Consider the following 11,438-nt stretch of genomic DNA (forward strand, 5'->3'; position numbering starts at 1 on the left):
TTGTTGGTCTTTTATAGACAAGTAAAGCTGTGTTTGGGGATGTAACGATATCTGCACCCTTGCTCTTTATTGGTAAGTGGTTTGTTCTAGCCGTGGCACACCAGGTCTTTTCTCTGCTGCTCGTGGTGGTAGAATTTCTTCAGTACTGACCGCACAGTTTCTTTTCATCAGTAACTATGTGCCCGAGCTCAAATGGGCCTCAGGAGAGACGGCTGGCCTTGCACCCAACTCTTTCCAGTTCAAGATAATAAGCACTGGGATGCCTGCCTTCTAGGTGAGGCAGCTACGTCCATGGAGTGAGGAGATTCATCCGGTTTACAGTGTGAATGGGCAGCAGAGATATGATGATAACAGTGGCAGCTGACTCTTACTGTGTGCCAGACGGAGCTCCAAGTGCTCATTGTGCTTTTCTCTTTTATCCTTGTGACATGTGCAGGTGGTGTCACAACCTCATTTTATAGGTGAGGACACCAAGGTACAGACAGGTAGGGTGATTGTGCTGGCTGATCCGGGAAGGCACCGAGCTGCTACTCACAGCCTGGCTCCAGAGCTGCAGTCTGGGCTCTGCGTGATTTCTTCTTTGAAGTTGTCTTTACAACTTGGCAATCAGGTCAATTCGTGTCCTGGCTATGCTACTGCCGGAGGGAGGATTACAAGCATTCTTTTTGTTCCTGTTGTGGCGGCGGGGTCAGAGCTCTTTCTGTGGCATTCTCGGAGGCCCATTTTGAAGCAGTAGCTCTAATGGCAGAGAGAGAAGGCGGTTAATCAGAAGCTGTGCTGTCAGCTATGTCGCAGCACTGTTTTATATTCTGAGCCATCAGTTACAAGCCAGGTGGATATTTTGCACTAAGTTTGGAATGTGAAACTGTGCCAGAGGTTTCAATAAAGTATTTATTTTAATACTGGCTTTTCCAATGGCTTATTTAGTGAATTGAACTCTGCTTCCATACTTTAAAAAAAATATGGGTCACCTTTAAATTGAGTATTGGGTTGGCCCGTTTATCTGTTGCTGAGACAAAATACCCACACTTGCAACTTAAAGGAGGGGAGGCTTCGTTTAGTATCAGAGGGTTCTCTCCGTGGCTGACCCGCCCCTAGGCAGAGACAGCAGGGCGGAAGCGTGTGGAGAGCAAAGCGGCTCAGATGGTGGTGTTTGGGAAATAGTTTGGACAGAGTGAGAGTAGCAGGGACTGGGGACCCCAGGAAGCACGCAGGTCATGCCTCCAATTGGGTAGCTCCCAGGATAATCAGATCGAGAACCCAGCTTACCCCTCACAAGTAGAAAGTGTCAGTAACTAACATAATAATGCAAAATGATCTAAGTGTTAATTTTTGAGTATTGTAGACTGCAAGATGGAGATAAATCTTTGTGCTACTTTTCAAAACAACTCTTTCAAAGAGCTTTTTTCCATCAAAGCACAAATTACCTGCTTTCTCATAAAAGAACATAAAAAAGGTAAAATACCTTGTTAGTTTTGTTAATTTTGTGATGGTTACTGTTTAACACTTTAAAATTTGTCTTATTTATTTACGTAACTATTTATTTTCACTACTGGGGATTGAATCCAGGCCGTTCTCACTGAGCTCCATCCCAGCCCTTGTTAAAATTTTTTATTTTGAGACAGGGTCTTGCTAAATCATCTGGGCTGGCCCGGAACTTACAAACCTCTGCCTCAGCCTCTCAGAGTGCTAGGATTACAAGCATGGACCACCATGTCTGGGTTTTAGGCAGACTTTTAAACCATTTTAGCATGGAGGATTTATATTACAAAATTGAAGTCATGAAAGGGAGATGATATCATTTTATTTTCACCTTGAAAAAGCAGAGACAGAATCCCAGTACATTCACAACGTGTAGATGAGCAGAGAGATGTGTTTAAAACTGGATTTGAAAAGGAGGCCTGCTGTTGGGACTCCGCTACAGGGGGATCGCAATACCTGTGGGTCTTTTCCTTTTTCTCTTGTTTTCGTTTCTTTTTATCTTTTCTTTTTTTTTCTTTTCTCCTCTACTTTCATGTTGCCTCTTTTGTTTTTGTAATTTTTAGTTACTCTGCGACGGGGTCTCACTCCATAAGCTGGCCTAGTCTGGAACTCACGATCCTCCGACCTTAGCCCAAGTGCTGGGCTGAGAGGTGTGCACCATTGTGTGTGGCATAACTTGTCTCTGTGGACAAACTAGCAGCTAACGCCAAATAGTTCTGGTGGCTGAGGAGTGTTACAAATTTTTTTTTCACTATTTTTATTTTGTCCTGTGCTTATTTAAGTAGGACCATAACAAAACTCTGAGAGTGGAAAGTGTGATTCCCTATAGAATACAGATTATTATGCAATATTAAACACAATGACTTAAACGGACAACTATGTGCTCATTAATGCATTAGTAGTATTTTAAAACATGAATGATGATGATATACACTTCTTAAAGAATTTAAAATAAATTATATTGATTTTATTATTTTCTCAGTCACCAAGATACTTTTTAAGTGCATTTACTTGAACTTTCCATTCAAGCTGAAACTTCAAATGACTATATAGTTCCTAAAGGCACATAACATCATTGCTGAGACCATGACTATCTTCGGTTAAAATCATGGCATTCCTCTTACATCTAAATAATTTTGCACAATTTGTTTAATCTCTGTAGGGCCTAGTTTCCTTATCTACAGAAATGATAAATAAGAATATCTACCTGATAGAGCTAGGAGGATTAAGTGAGTTAGTATATATAAAACAGGACTGGCCTGGGATTTAGTAATCCTTCTGTAGATATTAGCTGTCATTTTGTATACATGAGATACTCCCAAATAGTTTTATGTGAAGGCACCCATATGTAGCTAATTTGAGTTAAATGACTTGATTTCTCCTCAGGACAAGTTGATTGAGCAGGTGTAAATTCCATGGAAATCAATCAACCAACCAGCCAACCAGTCAGTAAATGAAGTTTGCATGGATTTTTGAGCTAGGGATGGACACAAGGGGAAAAAAAGGGTTTTGAAGCATTTAGGCAGTTCCCTTCCTAGCTTCTGTCTTAGTTTGCTTTTTATTCATTCAAACACTGTTTATAACCTTTCACTAAATGCTAGGCCCTGAGCCATATGTGACAGTGTCACAGTCAAATGAGGCCGGCTCCTGGGCCCGTGGTCCTATGCCTTATAGACAGAGAGACAGGGAAGCAAATGACTGTGGAACAGTGTAGTAAGACCATCTCAGAGGGGAGTGGCAGCAGGTGCCCTACGTGTGCACAGGCAGGCACTGACCCAGGCCCAGGCAGCAAAGGGGGACGAGGAGGTATTTCTAGTGACTTCAGCGAAGGGCCTGCAGGGCAGTTCATGACAGCAGAGGCCCTGCCCTTTCTGTACCAGTGGCAGCCTTTGCAAGTGGCACAAAGAGGTAGCTGTGGCCCGCCGCCTAGAAAGTAAAATGTAGGAAATTACCTAATTTACTTTCTAGAACTGATCTAATTGACAGACGATTTCAGGACTTTTTGCTGGCTTCTGGAAGTTGTAGGCCTTGACATTTATAAAGGCTTCTAGTGTGATGCCATTTTCAGGGGCAGCGGATCTTTTCTAAGCACCAACTATGTGCTCCCTGCAGAAGCATGAGCAGTGTGGCTGTGGTGAGTAGAAGCCACAGAGAAGGAAAAGGCGAGACAGGGAGGAGGCAGGCGTCATCCCGGTCTTAGAAGCTGAGTGCATGTCTTGCTGTGCACACATCGTGTGACCCAAGGACTGTTTTGGTTAATTTCAGCTCCCTCCAAGGCTCTTGATGTCTGGAGAATAGTGAAGTCCAATGAAGGACTTCATAATGTGACCTTGTTCTGGAAGGTAAGTTATGTAGCTTTAAAACATCTAGCTTGCTTCCACTGTGTGCATCATGGTGAAACTGGGTATTAGTAGTCTCTCTATAGAGAGTGTGACGTTAATCTAATAAAATCGCTCACCCCGTGCAGGAATCTCATTGCACACTCGTGTCCTAATTCTTGAGCTGTAATTCTCCTCACAGCCTCTGCCACTGATGGCCAATTCTCATTCCTAGAACCTTCTTCGCTGTAAATCCTACTCAAGCCTAGTCCCAGCTTGTGTAGGATCCAGAGCCAGGTATCTATGGACAACCACACACCATATTTTAAAATTGTGAGCTGGGTGCGGTGGCACACACACTGGTAATCCCAGGTACTCAGGAGGCTGAGGCAGAAGGATCACAAGTTTGAGACAAGCCTGGATAACTCAGTGAGATCCTGTCTCAAAATCAGAAGTATAAAGGGCTGAGGATGTAGCTTACTGGAAGAGTGCCCGCCTAGCATACAAGAGGGCGTGGGTTCCCAGAGCCACAAAATTAATTAATTAATTATTCATTTATATCTAAAAACTACAAGTCAAGCTATAAAACTGTAATATAAACTAACTATTTTCCTTCCACTTGGCCTAACATCCTTTGTGACATCCTGGAAGGCCAGCGTGGCATTTAGAACTGGGGTTGTCCAGTGTTTCAGACCCAAACATGGCAGTGTGGAGAGAGTCGATCCCCTGCGGAAGCCTACACTGCTTTCCCCACCTCTCGTTGGGCACCTTCCGCAAGGGCTTTGTGCGCACACATGTGGACCTGTCAGCCTCATGACCAGGCTCTGTCCACATCCCAAGCAGACAGCCTCTTTCCGGCCTCAGGGCGAGGGCTGCAAACAGCAAGGCCAGTGTCTCGGGGGGTGCTGGGATGTGTAGGCAAGCAATTCTCAGGGACCTGGAGGATCTTTTAGAAGAAGGGAGGTAGGCTCTGGGTACAACTGGATGAGGGGTGAGGCCAGGACCCCCCTGACCCTCCAGGTGTGCAGTTTCTGCCCATGGGTGGTCTCTTCTCAGCTGCCCCTCGCATCTTTGTTTTCCTTCCAAGTTAGAGTCTCCTATCCTCATGATTCGAAGTCAGGTCTCTCCTCTCTGGGCAAATTCTAGCTTGAGCATTGTCGGCAAGCGATCATCCTCTCTACTCAGTTTGGTTAGATTTGGCTGCCTGATTCCAAGCTTGGTGTGGAGGACTATTTTCATTGTTAAACTGAATTTGCTGCTGTGTGTGTGTGTTTGCACATGTGGATGTTGGGCAGTTATGGGACAGAAGAGATGAAAAAGTATATAAAAACCTAAAATCCATTCAAAGTAAAGTCCATTTTGAAATGATTGTCAATATTTTTTTTCAGCCACTGTCAAAATTTCATGCCAATGGCAAGATCCTATTCTACAATATAGTTGCAAAAAATTTAGATAAAAAATCTGAGTTAAAGCTCTTGTGTATTCCTGCACCCACCAATGGCACAGAACTAACCCTCGACCAAGGCTCTTACCAAATCCAGGTCACGGCTAACAACAGTGTGGGCCCTTCCCCCACCTCGGAGATTGTCATATCTGAAAACTCTGGGAATGGTGAGTTAGTTTTGTCTTCATTCTCTAAAATGTTGATGATATTCCCAAGTAGTTATGGACAGATTGAGAAGACAGTACCTCGGAGAGATAGCAACTAAGCACTATTAGTCATTTCCTTTTGAACCTGGTATTTCCATGGGACGGTCTCTTCATGGTAGCAGGGAGACTTCAGCCATAGCTCAGATCATTTCTGTCCTGGTGTTCTTCAACGTACTTGGAGAATTATCTCAGATTTATTCAAGTAAATGCAGCCCCACAAACAGTCCTTACTGAGAATTAGGGTATTTCAATGGTTTGTGGCTTGTGAAATGTGAGCTGCATTTACTGTGTTGTAAAAAATTTTGTCAGTCTTTGTCACCTACCAAGAGCCCATAAACATTTACAGAGATAAGACCAATTGGCATCATCTTTCAGGGGTTGCCGTGACAATTATGTAGAACAAAAGATGATCACTGACCAGTCTTAACATGCAACAGAGCAAGCGAGGGGGAAATGACCTCACCTGCGAAGTCGTCAGTGACATCAGTTTCTTTCCTGGTAAAGCTGTAGAAAAAGTGGAGTACAGTAAGCCCCCTCAGTCACGTACTATAACACGATGCACCTGTGGCCATAAAGCAACTGGTAGTTGGCACTCTACGTTATTTATCCACCTTTCAATAATGTCGCCCTTTAGTTTCTACTGTAACATTTGTGATCTGCTTCTACAGTTATATTGTACCAGTTATTCAGCCTTACCTTACATTTGGGTCAAGTGGACCAATGAGGGGGTGGTTTTATTTATTTATTTATTTATTTATTTATTTATTGACTCAGGGTCTTGCTATATAGTTCAGGCTGGCCTTGATCTCACAGCAGTCCTCCTCCCTCAGCCTCCCAGTCATGCTGGGATACAGGCATGTACCAGCATGCCTGGCTGTATTGTTTTTTGAAGAACTATCTGGTGTGTGTTAGATAAACAAAAGAAATCAGAGTCATACCACAAAACAAAAACTAAGTTTGTGAGTGAGCGTATTAGAGAAAGGAGTAAATAGGTATATTCTGGCTTTGTTAGGACCAGAACAGGAGAAGTGGGCATTTCTGAGGGAGCTGGTAGATGAAAGAAAGCCTGCCCCTCCTGAGGGCCAGTCAGACCTACCTGCTGTTCTCAGGGGTGGGGTCTTCTCTGTCCATGGGTTCCTACCGTGCCTTCATCCCTGTGTCCTGCCTTCACATTCCCAGTCCTCTTCCCTGTGAGGCTCTAGCTAGCCTTCCTTAAGTGGTCCATGTTCCTCAACCCATAATGCGGGGGCTAAGCCAGTTCACACTAGGATGTCAGGAGGGACTGACATAAAAGATGCCCTTACTCTACTCCCTTCCCTCAAAATATATTTGCAATTTTAAAGAAGCAACTTGGTAAGAATTACAGTCCTAGATATGGAGTTTAATTTTAACCTGGATGAATAAGCAAAGCGAAAAATGTCTGCCTCAGCATGATGGGGGAATTTGATTATTTGAGGGAGAAAGATAAGGAAGCCATAGGAAGAAATATATAAAGCCTTCTTTGGCTTTTACCTTACAGATAGGACTACATATTCCTTTTAGTGCGTCGATCATGGTTTAACCATTTCATGTCCTAGAAAAATTAATAGCTGCAGGCTTTCACAGCAATATTCAGTTGTAATCGGAATTGCCATGTAGGATACCCAGTGCAATTTCAATTGCAGATAAACAAAAAAATCAGTTTTTAATGTAAGCCAAGCAGGAGACATGCTCCTGCTTCAAAGTCAGGGCATGGCCCTACTTGAAATCAGACAGTTCCTTGAGGCCCTTTATTCAAAGTGTTAGAGGTTAGGAAACCTGCCTTGCTGTATTAAAGTGGGCTGAAATGGTAACCTCTTTCACAAATTATGTCCACTTCTCTGCTTGATCCAATCTCATTTACATCTGATATTTTCTGCTTAATACCTTCCCCTTCAGAAGCAGTGATTAATTCAGGGCCTCCAGCATTATCGTAGGAGAGCTAAGCTGCATTAATCATTCATTCAAGAGATAGTTTTTGAAAACGGATCTAGTACCACCACAGTTCCAGGGCAAGGATGAGCAAATTTCTTGGTAGAGGAGCAAATATTGTAGGCTTTGTGGGTCATATAGTGTTGGTTAAATATCCTACACTCTCTTTTGTTGGTTTGTTTATTTTTTAAAAATCCTTCTTTACTCAAGGGTCAGTGAAAATAAACCTCAGAGCTGAAATTGTCCTGCTGGTAATAGTTTTCTGACTCCTGTTCTTAGGGCCAGAATCTGGTTGGGTCTCTGGACTCCAGGATGAAGCATAGGTGAAAGTCAGGTGTAAGAATCTACTGAGAAGTAAGAGCAGGACCTATGGAAGCTTTCTACACCTAAGTCCTGGCTCTTAGCTGTTAGATAGAGTTTTAGTAAGCTTTCTGTGGCTGTGACAAAATACCTAAGGTAAGAGGAAATGTTTATTTTGGATCATGGTTTCAGAGGTTTAGTCCATGGTCAGCTGTAGTGAGGCAGCACATCATGGTGGAGAGAGCATGGTGGAGCTCAAGTACACACCTCAGGTCCAGGAAGCAAAGAGGGAGAGAAAGGCACCACAGTCCCCATAGCCCTTTGAAGGGCACAGTCCCATGACCTAACTTCCTCCATCTGAATCCCACTTCCTAAATGTTGAGAACCAAGTCTTCAACAATTGGTCTTTGGAGGGCATTTTAGATTCAAACTGTAGCAGATATTTTGCATATGTATGTTTATTTTCCTCTTCAGAAACTTTTAAAGAGTTACAATTATTAAGTCAGAGCACTGTTCTTTTTCTTTCTGTGCAGAAGAGGTTGAAGAAGAAAAAATTAATGGCACCAAGGATGGATTTCTTGTATCTTGGAACCCCCGATATGGAGACAGAGCAGGACATGTTGTAGACTGGTGTGAGCATCCACAGAACCTGCACTGTGATTTGCAGTGGAAGTATTTAGGTTCCAATACCACAAGTACAGTCATCAGTTCAGGTAAAACTCCCATGATATCATCCCATTGTAGCCACCTTCAACAAGTTCAGCCAGGCTCGCTTGTTGACCCCACAGACACTGCGCTAAACTAATATGTGGAAATGAAAATACATCCTGGATGCTAGGAGCTCGCATTTCACAAAAATGTATTCTAAAATTTGAACTTTAAATACAGCTTTTGCAAGGTATGTAGGTATCAGGTTTGTATAGGTTTTCATGATTCTGATGAACTTGCTCTTCTAAATCAGTGGTCTCCGGTGAACACAGACAGACATTAGAACAGTTACCCAGACTGCTTTTACAAAATCAGAGAAGCGCGTGGTTTGGAGAGACGTTTATGACGTAAGAGTTGGTGGAATTCAATCATAAACTCCTTCAATTTTAATAAACTTGTAGAACTTTTAAACTTTCACTTCTTACACTGGATTTATCGTTTGAAGCTTGCTGGTTAGCCAAGTCAAAAAGCCTGAGTTTGTTTGTGGTTTAAGCGGGAGACGGTGGGTGGCGCCATCTACCGGAAGGATGTGAGAACTTTCGGAGGTGCCCAGGCCTTTGCTATTTTTCAGTGGCCCGGAGGGCTCTTCGGCAAGATTGCAGAGATGCAGATGTGGGGGAAGTGAGGAAGTGGAAGCAAACTGATGAAGAACCTCAGCTTTAATGTAAAAAGAGGAGCAAATGACTTTAAGGAGATTGAAGTCACCGGAGGGTTTAAAGAGGTTCTATGCCTTTGGTCCAACCGTGTGCCCAGTTTTCTGTGCAAGGATAAGAGCATGTTGGAGAGCTCTTGCTGGAAAGGACGCTGCAGAGGACAGTCCCTTGGGATCAGGTGTCTGCAGCAGGAAGCATGCTAAGGCTTAGCAGAAGAAGGAAAGTTGGTGGTGAAAAATGCAGGAAATCTGAGAGTGAAATAATTAGAGTAACACAAATTCATTTTCACAGTTTTCTTTTCCAAATTAAAGAGACTTTTATTCTGTTACTGACAATTCATTGACTTTTCTCCTCTAGATGCTTTTAGACCAGGGATCCGATACAACTTCGGAATTTATGAACTATCTACAGACAAGACTGCTTACTTAGTAGAGAAAAAAACAGGATATACCCAGGAACTTGGTAAGTTTAAAACATTTAATGTGCCCCTTGTGAAGACTTGTTCAGAACCATCCATAAACTCCTAGTGTGGGGTTTAGGAAGTTTACATCCACTTACCTAATTTTCATAGTCCCATTTTTTTCTGGGAAATGAGTTTTAAAAATTATTTTACAGTCATGCAAATGTAAAACATTTCATTAAAGGCAATTTATAAAATGTTATGCAAAAGGAAAAGGTAAAAATCACTGCTACTTTTAACACCCAAAGGCAAAAATCCAGAGTTAATATTTTTGGTGTATCCTAGGATTGCCGTTTTCCCTAAAACTGGGGTCTTACTCTACACATTTTGTCAACTACTTTTTTGATTCATGTCATTAAATATTACTTATTTAATGTCATTTTTCTAACTGAAAAATGACGCAATGTATGAATGTGTGAAATCACCTGTTGGGCAATTTAGAATTATTACAGTGATTTTCATTTATGAACTATAAAATTCATTTTCAAGTAAAAGTTCCCCTCCTTTATGTCTGAATCCTCTTTGTTTGATCTAAGTTCTTGTCCTTATTCATAGTATGGTTTTTAAATGAAGGCCTAGAAGTGGACTACTTGTGTCAAAAGCTTTGAACTCACTTTTTCATTTTGCTTATCGTCTTTAAGTCTATCCGGACACACTGTGCAGTTGCCCCTCTAAGATGCAGTCGCTGTCCCTCGCCTTCTTCCGCATCCAAGCCCTTGCAGCTTCAAGCTGTGTGCAGGGCCCTGAACTGCTCACACTCACAAACCAACTCTCAGAGTGGGTTCCTTTGGGAGCCCATGCTGGTTCTGGCTGCTCTCAAACAGCCGGGAGGTGCACTGCTTCTGTGTGTCCGTGTGCACAGTCAGGCGTGCATAAGCACGCGAAGGAGGAAACAGGCCCAAGAAAGCCTTCAGAATGAAATTCCCAGGTATTTTTCAGTGGTATTTGGATAAGTGCATTGCCTTCATCTGGGAATTAGAATTCTTCCAAAATGCTTCCTGTCCTTTTTCAACATAACCCTGCCTCTTTCTCCCGTTCATCTTCATTTCAGTACATTCTTTGTGGTTGAATCTTCCTCCAATAGTGTTTAGAATTCATGAACAGAATCAAGTGACCCTGTGCAAGCTACTTGGCCACTCTGGGTGTCTGTTTCTTCATCTGTGAAAGTCAAGGCCTAAACAAAAAGATGGTTCTACTCTTTGCTGGCTTTCACAAACTCTATTAAGGCATAAATCCTTCTGGGAAACAGGTAAAACTCCTTAGCCTGGCATATGTTCTTACAACCTTCAGAGCTGGCTGTGGTTGTGTTTTCTGTAGATAGGAATTTTCTGATACTATTTCCGGATTGTGACATTTTCCTGTCCCCACCTTCTCTCCTAGCTCCTTTGGACAGCCCTCAAGTGGCCGTGGCGAACTTGACACCCCACTCCTTCACTCTGAGTTGGAAGGACTATGACACTGAGTCCCAGCGTGGCTTCATACAAGGGTACTATGTCTGTTTGAAGTCCAACAGCACCGAGTGCCACCCAGATTCTGTAAAGGAGGGTCTTCCAGGTGAGGCAGCATTAGACTGCTTTGTGCTTTCAAGATCTCAGTATTCAAGAGCACCCAGAAGGCTGCCATCTCTGACTGGCCAGCCTAAGTGCCCTTCATGTGGGGTTTTATGGTCAAGAGGAAGATAAGCAATATGGGGGGGGGGAGCTATTTTAACTTACTTAAAAAACAGTGGCTTGGTTTCTTAATGCTAGCCATTCTTACTGCAGTGAGATAGAATCTCGATGTTGTTTTAATTTGCATTTCTCTAATGACTAATGATGTTGAACATTTTCTCATGTATTTATTTGCCATTTGTATTTCATGATCTGAGAAGTGTGTATTCATCTCAGCTGCCCAGTTTTGGATTGGGTCTTTGAATTT

The 11,438-nt window shown here is 42.7% G+C and overlaps 1 protein-coding gene across 2 annotated transcripts in view; it reads left to right on the forward strand.

Annotated features, from left to right (window-relative positions):
- Positions 1 to 11,438, forward strand: part of Osmr (oncostatin M receptor) — a 69,793-nt gene that overhangs the window by 52,890 nt on the left and 5,465 nt on the right. For both annotated transcript variants that reach the window (XM_013514951.1, XM_013514950.1), the window contains exons 10-14: positions 3,748 to 3,824; positions 5,189 to 5,411; positions 8,234 to 8,413; positions 9,419 to 9,523; positions 10,902 to 11,075. In XM_013514951.1, the coding sequence (XP_013370405.1) occupies positions 3,748 to 3,824; positions 5,189 to 5,411; positions 8,234 to 8,413; positions 9,419 to 9,523; positions 10,902 to 11,075 (759 nt within the window). The remainder of the gene's footprint in view (positions 1 to 3,747; positions 3,825 to 5,188; positions 5,412 to 8,233; positions 8,414 to 9,418; positions 9,524 to 10,901; positions 11,076 to 11,438) is intronic.

The sequence above is a fragment of the Chinchilla lanigera genome, unplaced genomic scaffold, assembly GCF_000276665.1.
Source record: "Chinchilla lanigera isolate Chin_1 unplaced genomic scaffold, ChiLan1.0 scaffold00025, whole genome shotgun sequence".
Classification (NCBI taxonomy): domain Eukaryota; kingdom Metazoa; phylum Chordata; class Mammalia; order Rodentia; family Chinchillidae; genus Chinchilla; species Chinchilla lanigera.